Below are 22,065 nucleotides of genomic sequence, written 5' to 3'. Positions count from 1 at the left end.
ATTTATGTGGTAAAAAAAAAAAAAACTGAATCCAAACTTTGAATCTTTGAAGCCGGTTTGCAGCAAAAAAGCCAAATATTTTTAAGAACAGTCAGATTCATTCATTGTTGTTTAAGGAACATACATTAAGGCACTGAGTTGGTTGCTGATGTTTAAAATGAATGTGTGGAAATGACTGTATTAATTAAGAAGATTGTTGAACTGAAGTTGTATTACAGCAAACCTTCCTAAAGTGTGTATATATATATATATATATATATATATATATATATATATATATATATATATATATATATATATATATATATATATATATATATTTTTTTTTTTTTTTTTTTTTTTAGCACAATAAATGCTAAAACATCAGAATTTAACACCCATATTAACTTGATAAGGAATTTGTGTAGTGCAGAGGTGTCCAAACTCTGTCCTGGAGGGCCGGTGTCCTGCAGATTTTAGCTCCACCTTGCATCAACACACCTGCAAGGATGTTTCTAGAAAGCCTAGCAAGAGCTTGATTGGCTAGCCCAGGTGTGACTGATTGGGGTTGGAACTAAACTTTTCAGGACACCGGCCCTCCAGCACTGAGTTTGGACATCCCTGGTGTAGTGTAACCGTCCTCAAAATGAACATAAGTAAGTGTGTGAAATAGTTACAGTGATCATCCATGACTGCACAAGCACACAGTAAATGTTTATCGATGTTTGAAAAAATAACACCTGTAAAAATCCAAAAGTCAGATTGCGATTTTGGTTGCAACAAAACCCTGTTTCATTTCAGAAGACAATAAATAGTAAAAATGCAGAGGTTCAGAATGTGTTTGAATGAAGATCTTCATTGGTGTATTTCCACAAAGGTCCAGAGTCCTTTGTAGGAATACACAAGAGTCCAGCTCTTTTTTTTTTTTGGTAAAGATTGTGCGTTCAGTATGTCTGCTTCACAGACTGCATTCCCAGTTATTTATCACAATACTCTAAACTCTTAATAAGCAATCGGAGTCACAGCAGTCCAAAAAGTGGTACTTCATTACAGAAACCCAGCGCTCTGCATAACATGTTCTCTTGTGCATCCAGATGTGCCAATTCCATCTCAATACAGTTTTGACCCTAACTTCCTTCTTCAACTTTCAATTCAGTGCAGCAGCTTTTTAATGGTAAACAAATGTGTCCTGATGTTGCTGTCTCCCATTTCCATTCCATAAGTCTGCTTCAAGCTTGTAATGGATCATGGACTGCAGTGGAAACTGTCTGAGTGCTGGCTTTTCCGTTTGTCAGGCCTCCTCCACTTGTATCCGAGTTGCACTGTCTTAAAGCCTTGGTTTTGAACTTCAATCCGTGTCCTGTCAAAGAGGAAATGCACTGAGATTGATGCTGGGTAAAGAGGCTGTATTGTATTGATAGAACTATGGCGTTTTTAAACATTTTAGAGGAATGAATGCGCTACATTTATCATCTTGTTTTACGTGTACGAGCATTTTGCAAAAATCAAACACATGAGTTCGGAAACATCTGTGATGAAGCCTTTTAGAATGACCCGTAATTCAAGTTACAAAAAAGCTAAATATTCATTTATTTTAGTTATTGTAAGAATTTAGTGAATTCACACATGCTCAAATGGCACTTTCCAGAATATCAGTGCATTTTTTATACAATAAACAAGCTAATATTAGTGCCAGTTTTGTCTTTTTCTGGTTTTGTCAGTAATTGTGGTTCCAAAGAAAGGTTAAAGCAGAGCATTCTTTCTCACAGCAACACCACTTTTATTCCTGAATCAATGATTCAATATTCTATTAACAGCGACTTCCTTCATTTCTAAATGTATCCATCCATTTTGACTGAATCATTTGAACTACTGATTTCATGAACCACCGACTGACTGTTTTAGTGCCATATATTTATCGACGATGAGCCTAAACCAATGGGTTCAGCAAATCCCTACAATGTTCACTCAGCAAATATTGCACAGCTCTACTTATGTTGATGTAACTTACTGACTTACAGCAGCACAATGTATTGTTTCAGCATTGATATCACAATCTACAAATGTTTATTACATTTTTTTCTTTTTGAGTACAGAGAAACTCAATCCAAAACTAAAACATTGTTCATATACTGAATAAAAATCTGTTAATTCTAGCTAACTCACCAGGTTGGCGCCTATAGAGCAGCAGAAATAATGGTTTTGCCTTGATTATTGCAGTAAACAAAGCAGCAGGATGTCAAATCTAGCAGGATTTCACTGATATTATAAACTACACAGCATCCTGATATTTGCCGATTTAATTGAGGCAAACTCTAGCAAACAACCATACATTGCAAAAGCAAAAATCATATAAAATTTAATACCTTGCAAAATAGCATTTAAGACTTTTTAATACTTTTAAAAGGCCTTAAATTTCCCTAAATTGACTTAATAACTTTTAATACCCCGCGGACACCATGATCAACCCATGCTCTCAATTTGCATCATCCTAGAACTATACATATCTGCCATCTAACAGTCATCTCTACTGTCAACTGTAAAGTAGAAACATGTATTTCCTGTCATGCTGCTTTGAAACACACATCATGAAAAGTGTGATACCAATAGAAGCGAACAAAATGAATTTCATAATGTGTAATTAGACCAGTAATTCTCAGAGTAGCTTCATTCATGGCTTAAACACTGAAAAATAAACTAACCAGGACAATCAGCCACTTCCTTGAAAGCCTTCCTCTTACAGCAGCCACGGCACAAGTTAAAGACACATTTGTTTCCCTGTTGAGGTAGCAAAACAAAACAAAAACACATTTATCTTGAGTAAATCTGGCCATTTTTCTATGTTGGTTCTACTTTTGAAATGAGTTCATTAACAGTTTAAATGAAAGAAAAGATCTTGAAGTCTTACTTTTGGGTTTCCACATTGCTCACACTTGATATATTTTGCTGCATAACACAAGAAAAAACAAGGGTTAACATCCAAAATGTTAGCTTGTATTTAAAGTTATGTTAGACACAATGTTTGCAAAAAAGGTTAATACATTTACACAGGAAAAAAAAATCTATTTTGATAAAAAATAGTAACAAATGACAGTAAAGTCACGTATTATGAAAAAAATAGATATTTTTAAATACATTGTCCACAGCTAAACTGTTTTCGACACAGATAATAAAAAAGAAATGTTTATTGAGCAGAAATATCAATGCCATAGCCTGATTTCGGAAGGATCATGTGATACTGAACACTGGAATAATGTTGCTGAACATTCATCTTTGATAACACATGAATAATCTTTCTAAAATTTTTTTAAAAGTAAAAAAATATATACACTTTGAACAATAAAATTTCATTATAGTTCAGAAAAAATCCATTGGGGCCATTCATTGACCCCATTATGTTAGGAGATGATGATAAAAGTCATCAGTTCTTACGCTTCAGCTCTGGACAGAAGTTTTTGTGTGGGTTGCGGGCCTTCTTCTTCTGCTTGTTCTTAGACATGGCGTCATTGGGGCCGTCGCTGTCCTCCAGCGCCCTCTTCACACTCACAGCCTTTGTTTCTTGTGATTTCTGCCCATTTTCAGTGTTTGGATCCTTGGGTCTGCAAAATATATTTGGTGTGTGTTACAAACCTGTTCCAATATATGCTCAGTTGCATTCAAACTCATTGTTGAGCTCACAATTAAATAAAATAAAGTTGGCTTTGGCCAATTCAGCAAGCGCCAAAGGCTATGATTAATAATATATTGCTGGACTATAATTTTGTCAATGTACACTGTATTTATCAGGATTTTTGTATTGTTTTTAGGGAGATACTTTGACCATCTGTCCAGAGACAACTGATGAAAAATAATATTATAATATGTACGTTCTGCCAAATAAACCAATCAATAAATAATTGTGACATTATATTCAAACTCACGGTGGTCTGACGTAGGGCTGACAGATCCAGTGTGGGAAGGGAAGTCCAGTCTGATTCCATTCAGATTCATCTTTTGCCATCTCCTCCTGTAATAGTGGAAAAACGAGCAATCATGGTGCTTCATTAAATGAAGCCTAGTGCAATTACATCATCATGGACTAATATTTGACTACAATAGACTACTACCTGACAACGTTGTTTCAGCTGTCTGTTGACCTCCACAATGCCATCTACATTTTTTGCTTTGGCCAAGTCTTCTCTCAGATCTTGATGTATCTGGAGACTGCGAAACATTTAAATGTAAAATAACTTTGGTTTTTACATTTTTTTGTGATTTATTCCCAGAATTGCAAAGCTGATTTTTCAGCAGCCACCACTTGAATCTTAAAAAGTCACAGTCCTTCAGAAATTATATAGAAATAAATTTTCCCTTTTTTTTATTTATCATAAATATGTGGCAAAAATTTTATTGTTTTCAAAGTTGAAAACAGTCATGCCACTTATTTATATTTAATCATTTAGCAGACACTTTTATCCAGAGTGACTTGTAAATGAGGGTTTGGGTATGATGGATACTATAGATCAGCTAACCCTGTTCCTGGAGAGCCACCTTCCTGCAGATTTCAGTTGCAAACCATATCAAACACACCTGCCTGTAATTATCATGTGGTGTTCAGGTCCTAATTAATTGATTCAGGTGTGTTTGATATGGGTAACAACTAAAATCTGCAGAAAGGTGGCTCTCCAGGAACAGGGTTGGCCACCTCTGCTGTAGATAGATAGATTGGTAGAAAGAACGATATACAGAACGATAGACAGAAGGGTCTGGTGTATATGAAGAGGAAAGAGTGTGTCTCCTACAGGTGGTTTATCAAGTCCCTTCGCCTGCGTGAAGCACATGCATGAATATTTCTGGGAAATACAAAGCATATGGATACTTACAAGACATTCTAAGGATACAAATGTTTTTCTTTAATTGTTCGAAATAATGTTTTCATAGGAAATTGTGTCAAGAAATGTCATCAGTAGAAATTTACTCCAGAACTTTAATAGAGAGCAGACATACGTGTGATGCCACAGCTTGAAGATGTGAGCTCGGACAAAAGAAAGACTGCAAGGCGAGTGTTTCTCCACGATATCCAGGTACTCCTCAGCCATTTCCCACACAGGAGGACTGCGCCCTTCAAACAGTGCAGGATTGTGGAGATTCCCTTCTGTGAATGTGATGCATTCAGAATTTTATGACTAAATTTCAAAGCATCTTCCTGTATTTTAATATGCATGATTCTTTGAATCGGATGTTTTAAGGAAGCTGCTACCTGCACTCATGACACCTTGTACTCCAGTTTCCTCCATGCAGTGGTGAACATCACTCAGGTGCTGGATGTTTCCATTGGCAAACACAGGTATGTTTACTGCCTCCCTGTATAAGCACAATAAAGTAATGCTATTGGGAAAAAAACACTAACCTTGACTAGCGGAAAGTTGCTTGATTTCAATATGTGAGCATTGAGTAACTTATTTCCAAAATACTGATAACTGGACCAGTTTTTGAACACATTATTTCACAAATGTAAACGCTTTAAAAGAATAGCTCAGCCATCCTCAAAAATTTACATTACCCATCAATTTAGTCACCCTGAGCCCATTTACAAAGACGTCACTTTGATTCGTAGCAGAACACTACAGATTTTAAGCTGATTTTTTTGATTCACAAAATGTGAACAATACTGGCAATTTAAGGCTCAAAGAAATATACACGGGCAAAAAAAAAAAAAAAAAAACACTCTTGGTGATAAACTGGGGTCTCATGAAGTGACATAATCAGCAGTCTACAGCTATGTTTCCATACAAAGATGCAAATTAAGTTTATGCACAAAACTGGAATAATCGTAAAAAGACATTGGAAAAAAATCAACGCTTCCATATAACAAGTCATAGAGAATGAAATCGTCACTTCCTGCTAAACTGGTGCTAAATATCAAAAGTAAAAACATAATTTGCTGCGGTAGGAGAAGCTACATGAAACTTTTCCTTATTTAATAAATTACTTGAGCCTCAGAAGACAATGCCGAAATGCAATGAATGTGTGGTGGTGTTTGAAGGCGTCAGACACAGAGCACAGATGCTATTGACAGTTCTGGATGTTATTAAAAATATAATAACACTAAAACTATCATTCAGTAATGTTCTTGCATAGACCGATAGTTTGACATCTTAAGATATTATGGTGTCATCAGGAGCCACTTGTGTTCATTATTTTCTGCCTGTAAATGTTCATTTAACTCTAGGGACTGGTGTCCACCAAAGTACTTTTGCAAACCTGAATTTATTTTCTTAAAATGCTCATCTGTGAGTGCTTCCTATTGCACATAATATGCTCAGCTTACTTAAAAAGATTTGTGCCAACAACTGAAAGAATATACTCATCTTGGGAAAACAGCTCAGTGGACACGCACCCTAAAAGTGCCAGTAGTCTTTGACTTAGATTTCATGGATAATCAAGGATCAATTTCATCCAAAAATCATTTTTAGACATAAGAGAAAGAAAAATGGCCTTAAGGTGAATATAATAATAGGTTTTTGGAACAATCAGCGCCCGTTGCAATTGTATCTCCTACCTTACAGCTTTGATGTGCTTCCAGCTGGCAATGCCAGTCAGAGCCCCCTTTTGATCTTTGGTTCTGCCATGAACTGTGAGAAGCTGTACAAAAAAAGCAGAAGATACAAAACTGTCACGAGATGGTTCCGGAATATACAAACTGCATTACAGTTTAGAGGCAATGAATTGGTAATAGCAAGTAACATAAACCATATCAAACCTAACTACCCATTCAAGACATCATCCTAGGCAAAAAGCATCTACTACACAAGTTTCACAACACTTCACCTGGCATCCAGCCTTTTCCAGCATTTTGGCGTACTTCACGGTTTTCTCAATCTCTGGGAAGACCCGGATTTTGCACGTAATGGGCACGGAGAGCTTTTCATTGGCTAGTTTAACTGTAAATGACAGAGTCTGAATAAAACATACAATTGGCAGGACTCACGTCCACATTGAGGTATTGCAATGAGACTTACTCATCTTCTCAAGGAGGTCCCACTCGTCTTGAAGAAAGACTCCATAATGGCCTAAGTAAAAGTCAAAGACATTAAATCAACCATCACCCATCACTGGCATGCACTTCCCTACACTCAATATTTCATGAGGTAAAATTAAAGGAATAGTTCACCTATATATATATATATATATATATATATATTTTTTTTTTTTTTTTTTTTGAAGACAGCTGTACACCTGTAACCACTGACTTACATAGTATTTCTTTTTCCTACAATGGGTGTCTGTTTTCAGCTTTCTTCAAATAAACTTTCCTTTTGTTTTTAACAGAAGAAAGAAACTCAAAAGCGTTGAGGGAGAGTAAATAATGAGCTCATTTTCAAATATCCCTCAAGTGTGTGCGCGTGTTCACGTTTCAAGATTTTGTTGTCTGGTGTGATTGCTCTGTGAGTGTGGTTAATTTTTTAGAAACGTACATTCTAAAATATGACATTTAACAAATAAAGTAGACAAAAATACAACTCTGGTGAGATCTGACAGAAATATGATACAAAATACAAATCAAAAACAGCAGCTGAATTTACACCACGGTACCATATAAAGCACAGATTTCTCAAGCATGCAGAGATTTACTTGTGTTTCTGCCCATTACATTTTAAAACAGGCATCAGAAAGGTGTCTCCTTGCCAAAAATGTTGTTGTGACAAAGGAAGTGACAGTGTTGTATTGAGATTTCTATACACATTTTTAAAAGCTCTTTATGTGTTTTTTGCTGTTAAAAATATTATAAAATGTAGTACCTCATACACCGGTCCAGCTGCTTGTTTATGTAAATTTCTATTCAGCCAATCACATGGCAGCAACTCAATGCATTTAGACATTTAGACATGGCCAAGATGATCTGCAGCAGTTCAAACAGAGCATCAGAATGGAGAAGAAAGGTGATTTAAGTGACTTATGTGTCACAAATGTGGCATGGTTGTTGGTACCAGGCGGGCTTGTCTGAGTATTTCAGAAACTGCTGATCTACTGGGAATTTCATGCACAACCATCTCTAGGGTTTACAGAGAATGGTCTGAAACAGAGAAAATATCCAGTGAGTGGCAGTTCTGTGGGCACAAATGCCTTGTTGATGCCAGAGATCAGAGGAGAATGGCCAGACTGGTTCGAGCTGATAGAAAGGCAACAGTAACTCAAATAACCACTCGCTATAACTGAGGTATGTAGAAGAGCATCTCTGAACACACAACACGTCCAACCTTGAGGCGGATGAGCTACAGCAGCAGAAGACCTCACCGGGTGCCACTCCTGTAAGTTAAGAACAGGAAACTGGGGCTAGAAGTCCCACAGGCTCACAAAAATTGGACAACAGAAGATCGGAAAAACGTTGCCTGCTCTGATGGGTCTCGATTTCTGCTGCGACATTCGAATGGTAGAGTCAGAATTTGGCATTAACAACATGAAAGCATGGATCCATCTTGCCTTGTGTTAACGGTTCAGACTGGTGGTGTAATGGTGGAGGGGATATTTTCTTGGCAAACTTTTTGCCTATTAGTACTAACTGAGCATTGTGTCAACATCACAGCCTCAGTATTGTTGCTGACCATGCCCATCCATTTATGACCACAGTGTACACATCTTATGATGGCTACTTCCAGCAGGATAACGCTCCATGTCATAAAGCATGAATCCTCTCAGACTGGTTTTTGAACATGACAATGAGTTCACTGTACTCAGATGGCCTCCACAGTCACCAGATCTCAATCCAATAGAGAACCTTTGGGATGTGGTGGAACGGGAAATTCGCATCATGGGTTCTATCATGTCAATATGGACCAAAATATTGAGGAATATTTCCAGTACCTTGTTGAATCTATGCCATGAAAGATTAAGACAGTTCTGAATGCAAAAGGGGGTCCAAGTTAGCAATGTGTACACAATAAAGTGGCTTGTGAGTGTATAATGTACATGTTTACCTTATCAAACAGATGTTTTAGGAATTCTTTTTTTTTTTGTACCCTTATGCTCAGTGCTACAAAATATAAGTGTAAAAGCTAAGACAACTACTAAAAAGAACCAAAAGCAGCAGTTATTTTTTTTAACATTATACTTTTTTTTTCCACGGACAAATCTGATAAATTTAATGTCCCCTTATATCTTTAACTGTGTTACATCCCATACAGTAATTGATCTGTCATGCAAGCTTCACTACCTCTTTTAGCAATCATCTGCGGGCAACCCAAATTCAGATCGATGGCGTCACAGTAATCCTGGGCGAGCAGTGCTGCTTGGATAAACACCTCAGGATCATTGGCACAGAACTGGATGGAGACATCAACATGAAAATGACACTCATGCAGCAAAACATACTCTCCATCTCTTCGTATTGAGGTAAAGTTAGTTGTATATTCACACATTCGTTCAGTGCAACCTGTGACATGTTCCCAATATTGTTTACCATGGTACTTTGAACATTCGGCCTGAAATCACATGCACTTAAATCAGAATCAGTTTTATTGCCAAGTGTGCTTTACACACAAGGAATTTGTTTTGGCTACAGAAGCTTCCAGTATACATAAAGTGACAAGTGACAACACAAATATGAAAAAAAGGAAGATAAACATTAAACGGAGATGCAGTTAGTCAAAAAAGATCTGGATGGTAAATTGCATGTACATATTTGATATAAATATACAGGTAAACAACATTAGCACTATTTAGTTGACTGTGAACAATGTTGTACTTTGATAGCCACTGGCTGCTAATATGATGCAAAGAAGTATACTTTTCTGAAAATATATTATTAAGCAGAAAGTCCGTGAATGTGTGAATTTAAAACCAACTTCACCTCAATTCTCTACTGTCCACAGACCCACCTGAGTGATGAGGGGTCGGTCCTCCTGGTTGACCTCGCTGTAGAGGTTTTCCCGGCGGTAGTTGGCATCTCGGACGAAGACCTGTGCGTGCAGCATGGGTGTGTAGCAGAGCTCTGCGCCATGTCTGCGGCTCAGCAGCCTCCACGCCAGCTCGCTCTGATCCACCATGGGCGCGACCACGAAGCGCGCGCCCTTCAGAGTGCGCCTCCAGAACTCGAACCCGAGGGGTTTCGTCATGCTGCCTGCCTACATAGGGTGAAACATTAATACTATTGTAACGTTAAACAAATAAGGTCACAGTCGAGGATATGATTTGCTTGCATGCCTAATGTGTTACCATAACTTAACGTAGGCAAACGTGTATTGTACGAGTAATAGAGTATAGTATGAGCATTACATTTAGATGTGCGAAGTCATTGTTTACTTCACATTTTAAAATGTGTTTCAGCAAAATAAGCTGAAGAGGTTGGACTCACGGAATGGGATGTAAAAAAAAAAAAGAAATAGACCTTAATGCACACAAAAGGCAAACCCTTTGAGTTGGCTTTTATATTAACTTTGAGTTGTCATTATTTTAAATTACGCTGCATTTAAATGAGAACTAAGTACTTACAGTAGCTTGTGGTACAGCCAGACTGCGATATATGCGGCACATGAACTGTTGTATGTGTCGCGGTGAAATACAGCCGTGAGGAAACATTGCACCGATAGATTTATTCCGGGTGCGATTAAAACACGCATCTCTTTTGGTAAGACTTATCAATGAACTGTAAATTTATGTCTTTGTAAAACCAGACGTACGTGTCATATTTTTAATGTACCGATGTATTCTTTTTATATGTGATCAAGTTTGTATATGTCCGTATTTGCATCAGTTTAATGGAGAGAGGACTAGAAATTGGACCATAGGCATTTACAAGCATAACAATATTTTTTCTTTCTATAATTTTGTATTTTCTATAATTGTTTACTGATATTTGTATACTAAAATGTTTACCTCTGTACAATCGTGCTGCACTTACAACGTTCCACTAGGTGTCTCTGTAAACTCAATCATGCTGTGGAGATAGAGCCTATGAAGGCCCTATTTCATTTACAGTTTTTCTGAGTGGCTTTGGTGCATTTCTCACAACACTATTTACATTTGCACTACAGTTAATGCATTTCTCAAAACAATTAGTCATTTGTGCACATCCTAGTAGCAGTTTCTCATTCCTTCCAACACATTGCAAATGCTTTTGAGCATGCTTCAATTGCTTTCATACAACTCTGCTGTTTATAACATTATCATTTGCTTATGTCATGTCAGTCAAAATTAACTAAACTTCTGAATGCTGAATAGTCATTCCATATAAAACTAATAGTCCTTATTTCATTACTTGAGTCATTACATACAAAAATGTTGAACTAGTTGTCAAAATATGTCAAGCAATTTTTTCCCCTGAAAATGTTTCCTAAATTGAACAATTTCATGAATGATTTACAGACCTGTGTGTTGTAGGTTCAGTTCCAATATGTACTGCAATATCATTTACAATCATGCTTCCAAAGTAAGTTTATGTTTGTTGTAAATAAGGGTGTGTTTATTCTTTTGCACAATGCTGTGAGTGTGAATACATTATAATTGCAAAGAGCAAATGCAGTAAAAATGTGAAACATACATATCCAGTGTCTTGTACACAGATACCTCACTAAATGCAGTGATGTCTAACTTTACTGTAGTTTTCAAATGGCTGTGCAAATAACATGCTGTCTTGAGCATTTTCCGGAAGTGTCACCAAAATCTGACTTTTTATTTTTTTCCATTGGAAAAAATGTGCAGAGTAAACTGTCATAATGAAAACATGACAAAGCCATTGGACTATCTTGTTCATAAACAATGGTGTCAGGACTTTTCATCTTGAAGACACTTTCAATGACATCAATACTTGTTCTAAATGAGTGAGCTTTCCATTTTGAGCAAGTGACACACTTTTGCTGGTTATCAACTAGGTTTTGCCGTTTGTACTAATTGATTTGAGAAATGCATTAACTGTTGTGCACATGTAAATAATGTTGTGAGAAATGCACCAAAGCCACTCAGAAAAGCTGTATTATTTTCAATGTCTTTTTTTGTAATGTGCTTCAGTTTTTAGTTATTATTTTCTATGCCATGAAATAACAATAGATACAAGTAACAACTCTACTAATACCACTACAAATAAATAATTAGTTCTATATTTACACGTGTAGTAACGCAACAAAATAAATGTAACACTGCACAAGACAAACATTCATTCATTCATTTTCTTGTCGGCTTAGTCCCTTTATTAATCCGGTGTCGCCACAGCAGAATGAGCCACCAACTTATCCAGCAAGTTTTTACGCAGCAGATGCCCTTCCAGCCGCAACCCATCTCTGGGAAACATCCACACACACATTCACACTTATACACTACGGACAATTTAGCTTACCCAATTCACCTGTACCACATGTCTTTGGACTGTGGGGGAAACCGGAGCACCCAGAGGAACCTCACACGAAGGCAGGGAGAACATGCAAACTCCACACAGAAACGTCAACTGAGCTGAGGTTCGAACCAGCAACCTTTTTGCTGTGAGGCGACAGCACTACCTACTACGCCACTGCCTCGCCCCTAAGACAAACATTCATTACAATCAAAAATTAAAATTACTAAATTATTAACTAACTAAATTATTGATAGCCATAGGCCTTTGATGTTGGGTATGAGTGAACTATTTATGTGTGTGTATATGCGTGTATATGTATTGTACATCATGTTCTCGGATAAAGTGAATTTGGGACACCTGAGCTTCAGTGTGTGTGTGTGTGTGTGTGTGTGTTTTCTAACAAAATTCAGTCAACAGGACTTTTATTATAAATTTAGCATGGACTTTATGTGAGTGTAATCACATGACTTCATTGGGGGGGATCTACAAAGGGGGGCAGGGCCCTTGTCAATCAGGAACCTCTCATCAAAATTAGATGACAAGAGCCCCTTTCACACATACAGACCTTTCCGGAAAATTACCGGCTTATCATAAGCATCTCATCGATGATTATTTACACAGTTGGCATTAAGAAGAACATATAAACGTGATCTGACTAACTTCTAGCAGCTAAATGTGTCTGGAAAAATATTCAAAGGCTTTTATTCTCATGAACCGCGCGGACGTAAACGCGTCTGAATGTTGTGATTGGCTAAAGCAGGCGTCTCACGTCAGCACGTTCTAGACGTGCACGCGCTTATTACGGTAATCTTCCTTCTGCATTCACACAGCGCAGCATTCCGGCAAATTACCGGTAATGTTACAACTTCTCTTTCCGGAAAATAGCCAGAACGAATTTACCGGTATTTTCAAAAAGGACCTGTTCACACATACAACCTTTCCGGAAAATTGCCGGCAATTTTCCGGAAAGGTCTGTATGTGTGAAAGGGACTATAGTAGCCCCTTTCACACAGTGATACCGGTAAATATCCGGAAAATTTCCGGAACGACTTTACCGGTATATTCAAAAAAGCACTGTTCACACAGGCGAGGACGTTACGGAAATTTTCCGGAAAAGAGCATTCACACATCCATTCCAAAATACCGGTAAATTCTGACATCATTCACCACAAATGAGCTTTAAACGGCTGCGCTTGTATTTGTAAACATTTGACTAAATTACAAACTCTGTGGATGATCAATATTGTGAACAACTTTCGCAGGATCACTTCAGATGTTCATAATATGTGCGTATGCACTATGCAGGCGCTCATAGGCGCACGCAAAGCTTGAAGGTAAACAAACAACGGCTTATCATAAGCATCTCATCGATGATTATTTACACAGTTGGCATTAAGAAGAACATATAAACGTTATCTGACTAACTTCTAGCAGCTAAATGTGTCTGGAAAAATATTCAAAGGCTTTTATTCTCACAAACCGCGCGGACGTAAATGCGTCTGACTGTTGTGATTGGCTAAAGCAAAAGTCTTACGTCAGCACGTTCTAGACGTGCACGAGCTTATTCCGGAAATCTTCCTTCTGCGTTCACACAGCGCAGCATTCCGGCAAATTGCCGGTAATGTTACAACTTCTCTTTCCGGAAAATAGCCAGAACGAATTTACCGGTATTTTCAAAAAGGACCTGTTCACACATACAACCTTTCCGGAAAATTGCCGGTAATTTTCCGGAAAGGTCTGTATGTGTGAAAGGGGCTAATGTTCCCCATTGCTGTCAAATTATGTTTGTGATCTTTTCAAGTGAAAATGTTTTTTAGATTTTTTTTATTTTCGAACATTTGTGTCGTTCAACTTTATCAAACATGATTGATATTAAAACCCCTTTTAATCTATGACACTTTAATCTCTGGCACAATGACACTTCTCTTTAGTAATAATAAAATCAACAGGCATGCAAAAGTTTCTCATCTTTCAGGACCTTTGTGTTTACGGATCACTGGTGAAAACTATTGTTCCACAAAGCACCAGTTAAGCAAGTGTAGCTGTGAAAGAAGATCACACTGTTTGTCAGCTCTTTGTTTTGAAAGTTTGTTTTATTGTACTCCTCTTTTAACGAGGAGCACAGCAGCACCAATGCAGTGTGTGTGTGGAGCTATAGAGCTGTTTTAACAATCTGCTGGGCTGTTAAGAGTGGGCGTTAACAGACAATCCTGGCGCATTGCTCTCAACGTGACTGAGCACATGCAACTGAAAGCTGAGTAATTCAGTCACGTGACTCTCACCTATACAGCCTCGAGCATTGGCTGTGCTCTGGCCAATCACAGCGCACCGAATACAAGATCAGCTTCAGAAGGCGTTATCAGTGAAAAGTGATCATGTTTCAGAGAGAGGCCTCAAAACACTCAGAGAAAAGTTGTTTTTCACAACTGCTGCAATGAAGTTTATATGTGCAGTTATGAGAAAGCACTGTTCTTCAGCTAACAGTTAGGTCCGTGTATCATCCGTTCATTTGATTATTCCTTTTATTACGGAAAACGAAACATCAGAAAAACGATGAATATTTCGTTTTTCAGTTTATTCTGTAGGCAGAAAAAACGGAAACTCATCTGTTATTCTGCTTATTAACTTAAAACGAAATATTAAAACAAACACAAAACCAAAACGAAATAATGAGTCAAAAAATGGTCCGTGTACGGTCCGTGTACATTTTGTTCATTTGTTTTCCATTTTCAAACGGAATAAAGGAAATGGAGAAAACGGCCGTTTTTCCGTTTTTCTTTTGCTCACGAGAAAACGAAAAAACGAGATTTTGGCTGGATTTTCGTTTTTTGGTTTAGGGTAGGAAAACGGATAAACGACTTTAAAATTCATTTTACACATGTAGGCGGTACTGAAACGCCCACTTTCCTCTAATTGGTCAACCAAATCTGCGCTCGTGACGTCACCCTCAAAATAAAAGCCTTACACGCAGGCTTTTAATTATTATTATTTAATTATATATATAAACAAAGTTTACATATTCTATCATTTGAACCACACACAGTTAGCAGGCTTACATTCATTGCGTATGTATAAATTAAATAAAAACGTAAAGCAGTATTCTTAGACATTTGTCATTAAAATAAGGTCATAGTTCACTGCCAAGCTTCTTGCTGCTGTGCACCTGATGCAGAGCAAAGATAGCCATTTCCGAGGAGCACCTGGTTTGCATGATTGTTTCAGAACAAGGGCTTTATAATAATAATAATAATAATACTTATTATTATTATTATCATTATTATTATCAGTTACTAGTGTTTTTATTGTTTGGTGTGTTTTTTTTTCTTTCTTTTTAATAGTTGTTAGCAGAACCAGAATAAGAACACTTTGGGCCCTGCCATAAAAACAAAGGGTACCATTTGTTTTCATTTATTTCTTCCTATTTTAATTATATATTGTAATTATTTATTTGATAATTAATACTATTTTATTGCAACGCCAAAGTTGGCCTGTCTTATTATTTTTTTTATTATTAAATTTGCTGTTATTGTAGGCTAGATGGCAGGCTTTAAATATTTTAAATAACATTTACTCATAACCTTACTAATTCGAGAGCCGAACCTAAAAAAGTTTAAGTGCAATAAGCCTTTACAATAAAGGGAGCCGCAATGCATATTTCTAGCGCATTCTTTCACTCAACAATTATTGCTGGAATAATGAAATAAATTTCAAATTAACTAATTAAACACATTATAGTTGATAAAAAAAAAATTGTGTCTAGTAGTTCCGACAAACAGATGAGCTCGCTACATGTGCGTTGCGCTAATAATTTGACATTTGCTCTTCTTGAGAAAGTGCTACAGAGGGCCCTGCTATTTCACATATAAGGTTAGTGATAAGTATTTTAAATTAGTATTGCACATTATTCATTCATTTTCTTGTCGGCTTAGTCCCTTTATTAATCTGGGGTCGCCACAGCGGAATGAACCGCCAACTTATTTAGCAAGTTTTTACGCAGCGGATGCCCTTCCAGCCACAACCCATCTCTGGGAAACATCCACACATACACACACACTTATACATAACGGACAATTTAGCCTACCCAATTCACCTGTACCGCATGTCTTTGGACTGTGGGGAAAACCGGAGCACCCGGAGGAAACCCACGCGAACGCACTACACTACTGAATTAGACACACAATCTCAAAAAAAAAAACTTGATGCTTATTTACATTATCTAAAGTCATTTCTTACGAGGTAGGATCTGTTGTTGTATTATATATTTTCGTTTTAATATGCAAATAATTTTCGTTAATTTGTAATAGGCCTATTGTCCCTCATTGCATAAAATAACCAGCCTTTGTATTCAATATGTTTGTAAATTGTCCATCCAGTTTGATGCAAGCTAAACAACATTTTGGCCTGTTTTGCTTATTAAATGAGTGATTTTCACGGAGAAACAAATCATCCATCCACACAGTTTTGTATAGGACCTGTGTGAACAAAAATATACACTTCATCATAGCCTATAGGAAAATGTATCTGTTTAGAACCAATTTTGTGTTGTATAATTAAAAATATTAAAAATACAAAAAAAAAAAAAAAAAAAAGGAATAACATTTGAAGTGCAATGCTTCAAAGATCCAATACGCTGCATGCAGAGCCAAAACAAAAACTGCTTTGTTTGTTTAATAAAATAATAATATGAAATTAAAGTGAAATAGTTCCATAACCTGTATTATAACTGTAGTCACTCTAGATGACAAATCATCCGTTGCGCCGGTCAGTTTCACCTTTAATCAAGAATGTGCCAGAACCAAATGAGAATATTTACAGATTACCTCGGAATGAGACCTCGGAACACAGAAACTCGTTGAGAATGGAGATGCATGTTAGATGTTTTATATCCCTTTAGATATTGTAAATAAACAACAAGTTTTTATAGAGATTGTGTCATGTCTTTTCTTTAACGCACGCGCTGAACAGCCCCGAAAAGGCGCCTTTATTTAGCCTGTAGCCTAAATAATAGTTTAGATTTTATAACATATAATGTTCCATTACTTTAAATGTATAATGTTTTTTAATATTTATGGATTATATAAAATAGCTAGTTTATATAAATGCGCTCTGATCATTCAAGGATTATGCGTTGCATATTCTTCTTATTCTTCATTATGGCTTGATCCGTAAATTGTGTATTTTATAAACTGATCGTTTGTAAGGACTAAGCTATTAATAACTGTAATTCCTCGAATGGAAAAGTCTTGATTAAAGAAAAAGATAACTTAATTCGACATATGCGTATAGTGCGCTTAATTCTGCGCGCATCGCGCGCTTTACCGAATTATCTTTTTATTTTTTATGCACTATAAATGCATCTGGCAGCACCGAAAAGAGCAAATGCCAAGTTATTAGCGCAGCGCACAGACAGCTAGCTCGTCTAGTCTGAACCAGGGGTTTTCAAACTATTCATTGCACACCGATCCCATTGCATTTTATTTAGGATAAACCACTTATTTAAAATTAATTAATTAAAAGGTGCGTACTCTCCAATACACCACTGAATTATAGTGTCATAATATTTAATAATTATAAATAAGATAGACACCTGACCTCCATTTAATAAACAATTTATTTGCCATACTCTGTTAATTTGAAGTTTAAAGTTTAAATCATTTATGTTAAACTTAAATTATTTAAAAACTTAAAAAGACTTAAATTTAGTCATTTAAGACATTTTAGGTCATAAGTTTACATACATTGACCGTTGCATTTAGTAGGCCTATTCTGGTCTAAATAAGCTTTTTGCATCTTAGGTGTTTACACACACAAATTAAGCAGTTTATACGTACATTTAATGTTACTTTGAAATTACTTTTGATGCAATAAATAATCCTAAATAGTTGAAAGTGTTAACATATTCTTGAAATGTAGTTATTTTATAACTATGAAATTTATTACTAAACAAAGTGAATCATTATGAATTTGCCAAGAAATAATCCACTTTACCACTGTAAAGCAATGCCCCACACTCACTAGAACGGTAGAACCTGGACTGTATGATATGTTCTGTATGTAAAATAGAGAAAATAAGCAAGATGCGCAGTCTCATGCAGCCTTAGTGAAATATAGCGCGTGACAGCAATGAACTAAAAATAAAACCACCCTTGAAATGCTGGCGATCTTAATTTTTTCAGCTTACACTGACTGAGAATAATGTTGCACTATTTTATTAACAAATAATTAGAATGTTTTTTTTTCCTTCAACACATTCATCATTACTTTTGCCTGTGCAAGTTTCTTGCGCGCGCTTGAGCGCGAAGGCATCTATTTTCAGGTGCAAGATGCCACTTTGGGTGGCACCAGCACACTCTGCCACACCTGTGGCTATGTCCCTGCTACAATAATAATAACAACAACAACGACAAAATATTAACAAAAAATAATAATAATAAGACAGGCCTACTTTGACGTTGCAATAAAAAAGTATTAATTATCAAATAAATATTTACAATAGGCTAAAGGCATATATTAAATTAAAATAGGAGAAAATCCAATAGAAACAAATGGTACCATTTATTATAGCCCCATGCAGGGTCCAATGTGTTCTTACAACCATTGAATAACTAAGTAAATAATAATAACAATACTAATAATAATAGGCCTAATAATAATAATAATAATAATAATAATAAATTATTATTTTATACAGAGTAGGCTATTATTTAGGCCTACAATAGCTCTGAAACAATCATGTAAACCAGGTGCTCCTCGGAAATGGCTTTCTTTGCTCTGCATCAGGTGCACAGCAGCAAGAAGCTTGGCAGTGAACTATGACCTTATTTTAATGACAAATGTCTAAGAATACTGCTTTACGTTTTTATTTAATTTATACATACGCAATGAATGTAAGCCTGCTAACTGTGTGTGGTTCAAATGATAGAATATGTAAACTTTGTTTATATATATAATTAAATAATAATAATTAAAAGCCTGCGTGTAAGGCTTTTATTTTGAGGGTGACGTCACGAGCGCAGATTTGGTTGACCAATTAGAGGAAAGTGGGCGTTTCAGTACCGCCTACATGTGTAAAATGAATTTTAAAGTCGTTTATCCGTTTTCCTACCCTAAACCAAAAAACGAAAATCCAGCCAAAATCTCGTTTTTTCGTTTTCTCGTGAGCAAAAGAAAAACGGAAAAACGGCCGTTTTCTTCATTTCCTTTATTCCGTTTGAAAATGGAAAACAAATGAACAAAATGTACACGGACCGTACACGGACCATTTTTTGACTCATTATTTCGTTTTGGTTTTGTGTTTGTTTTAATATTTCGTTTTAAGTTAATAAGCAGAATAACAGATGAGTTTCCGTTTTTTCTGCCTACAGAATAAACTGAAAAACGAAATATTCATCGTTTTTCTGATGTTTCGTTTTCCGTAATAAAAGGAATAATCAAATGAACGGATGATACACGGACCCAGTTAACTGCATATTATCATACTGTACTAATGCTTTTTTAAATGACTTAATAAAATATTGATTAAGTTTAGATATTGATTAAAGTAAGATAATTTAAGTAATTTAACTAATGCTTATATAATATGTTTGTGAGGGGGCAAAAACGTGCAGCTATACATTCCTGTAACTATTGACTGTTTTCAATTACTGAAATGATTTGTGCTTATATGAGTCAATATTCTGCTTCATGTGATTGTTTACATGCCTTTAGGTGCTAATTTTGTACAGTATTAAGTAACATTTTTAATATATTCAGCTTGTAGATATGCGTATTAGTTTGAAATGTCATTATTAATGTTACAATGTGCTAATATTCAATAATAAAATATTCATTCATTCATTCATTTTATTTTCAGCTTAGTTCCTTTATTAATTCGGGGTCGCCACAGTGGAATGAACCGCCAACTTATCCAGCACATGTTTTATGCAGCGGACGCCCTTCCAGCTGTAACCCATACATTTTCATTCACACACATACACTACGGACAATTTAGCCTACGCAATTCACCTGTTCCATATGTCTTTGGACTGTGGGGGAAAGCGGAGCATCCGGAGGAATCCCACGCCAATGCAGGGAGAACATGTAAACTCCACACAGAAATGCCAACCGAGGCTCGAACCAGCAACCTTCTTGCTGTGAGGCGACAGCACTACCTACTGCGCCACCGCGTTGCTCTAAAAAAATATTATATAATGATAATATTTTTTCATATCAGACATGACATTAACATGATGCATGTTAATCCGGCATGTTGACTGAAGTGAATCTTTATATGCGTATTCATTGTTTAGTAACAATTTACAATAATTGTTTATTATATAAAATAATACTTAAACTTAACTTAAGATAAAAACACCTTGTAAAAGTTATAAGTATTTTATTTTATAGAACTTTTAAACCAGAGATGCCCAAACTAGGGCCAGGAGGCCAAAGTTGGCCCATAATGACCTTGGTTTTCTTCATCCCATCTGAGAAGAGAGGGATATGAAGGGGAGGGTCGGGGGAAAGCTTTTAATAGAGATTGTCTTGTTTAATGTAATCTTTTGTTTGTTTGTTTTTGTTAAGCTGACAAAAAAAGCAAGCTTGAATTAAATGTTGAAAATGATTTAGAATTATTTAAATGTTCACGTGTTATATTTGGAATTGCTTTCAATGTAATAAGTTACTTAGAAAATGTAAAAAAAAGTTAAATAATGTTTTATATTTATTTTTAAATATTGTTTAAAAAATAGGAATTTACTCATGACAACTTTGTAATACTGTTTGATATATATACCTTCAGCCCACTCCCCTCAGGTTTGTTTTTCTCCCTTCATAAGAAAAAATTTGGGCACCCCTGTTTTAAACACAATTACATTTATTTGGTAACAAATGTAGAAATTTGTGACTGGTGATCTTAGTGGTTCAAGAAAAAAAGTGCAGTGCAGTGGTTCCCAAAGTCGGGGTTGCGAGACTATGAGAGCGGGTCACATGGTGATTTCTAAAAATCTAATCAATTTTATTAAAATTACTGTATTTTATCCAGAACCTAAAAAAATAGTTACAATAAAATACAACAAGCAAATAAAAAGCCATCAGATAAAAAAACATTACCAATGGATTGCGACTCTGAGTTTTTACATTACATTATCCCCACAGCAATAGGGTCATTTACAACAGGTTGATTTTACGGCACCATTCTAAACTTTCTGACACCTTTATGCCACTCAAATACATAAAAAATAAATACAGACGACTGAACATGGAGGATGATCTCCAAGTGGTGGTCTCCAAACTTAAACCAAGAATAGACTTGTGCTGTAAATATTTGGCCGACCAGTCTCATTAGGGGAGGTTAATATTAAATTAAACAAATGAATAAATTACTATAAAAATATATATTGTTGTTAGACTTTTGCACTTTTTGTGTGGGTTGTCAATATGCTCATCTTAAGCTAGGCCTATTGGTGTGTGTGTGAGCTGTTGCATTCAACATTACTGTTTATAACCACCTCTGAAAATAGTGGAAGTCGTGAGTCACTGGCATTGTTATTTTGGGGGTTGTGGGCTGAAAAGTTTGGGAACCTCTAAGTTAATGCATCAGCTAATGTTTACTAATGAGATCTTATTGTAAAGTGATACCCATTCCACTTTATAATTCTTAAGCAACTGAGTTGGTTTGAACTCTGAATGTAATTGGTTTGTTTAATCTGAACTGTTTATGTTCAGTTTTGAACATCAGTGTTTGTGTACTTTTATCAACAACAATTGAGATGATATTTTTTAGGTTTACAATTAAGGAT

At 36.0% G+C, this 22,065-nt stretch overlaps 1 protein-coding gene across 6 annotated transcripts; it reads right to left on the bottom strand.

Moving 5' to 3' along the window:
* Positions 1 to 669: 669 nt before the first annotated feature.
* Positions 670 to 10,526, bottom strand: dus1l (dihydrouridine synthase 1-like (S. cerevisiae)). Of its 6 annotated transcripts, none has more exons than NM_199617.2 (14): positions 10,450 to 10,526; positions 9,837 to 10,082; positions 9,173 to 9,281; positions 6,981 to 7,031; positions 6,790 to 6,902; positions 6,521 to 6,603; positions 5,219 to 5,322; positions 4,966 to 5,113; positions 4,086 to 4,182; positions 3,900 to 3,985; positions 3,412 to 3,578; positions 2,888 to 2,925; positions 2,682 to 2,757; positions 670 to 1,339 (listed from the first exon to the last, which is right to left on the bottom strand). In NM_199617.2, the coding sequence occupies exons 1-14, from the start codon at positions 10,489 to 10,491 to the stop codon at positions 1,209 to 1,211; spliced, it is 1,491 nt and encodes a 496-aa protein (NP_955911.2). In that variant the 5' UTR covers positions 10,492 to 10,526; the 3' UTR covers positions 670 to 1,208. The 6 variants fall into 6 exon arrangements, 3 of the variants coding, with proteins under 3 accessions (NP_955911.2, XP_073792307.1, XP_005164051.1); XR_012397297.1 differs by having other exon boundaries at positions 673 to 1,339; positions 4,086 to 4,497; positions 4,664 to 5,113; positions 10,450 to 10,524; XR_012397298.1 differs by having other exon boundaries at positions 673 to 1,339; positions 4,086 to 4,491; positions 4,664 to 5,113; positions 10,450 to 10,524.
* Between the last annotated feature and the right edge of the window lie 11,539 nt (positions 10,527 to 22,065).

The sequence above is a fragment of the Danio rerio genome, chromosome 3 (genome assembly GCF_049306965.1).
Source record: "Danio rerio strain Tuebingen ecotype United States chromosome 3, GRCz12tu, whole genome shotgun sequence".
NCBI classification, from domain to species: domain Eukaryota; kingdom Metazoa; phylum Chordata; class Actinopteri; order Cypriniformes; family Danionidae; genus Danio; species Danio rerio.
This window is presented reverse-complemented; position numbering and strand designations above follow the sequence as displayed.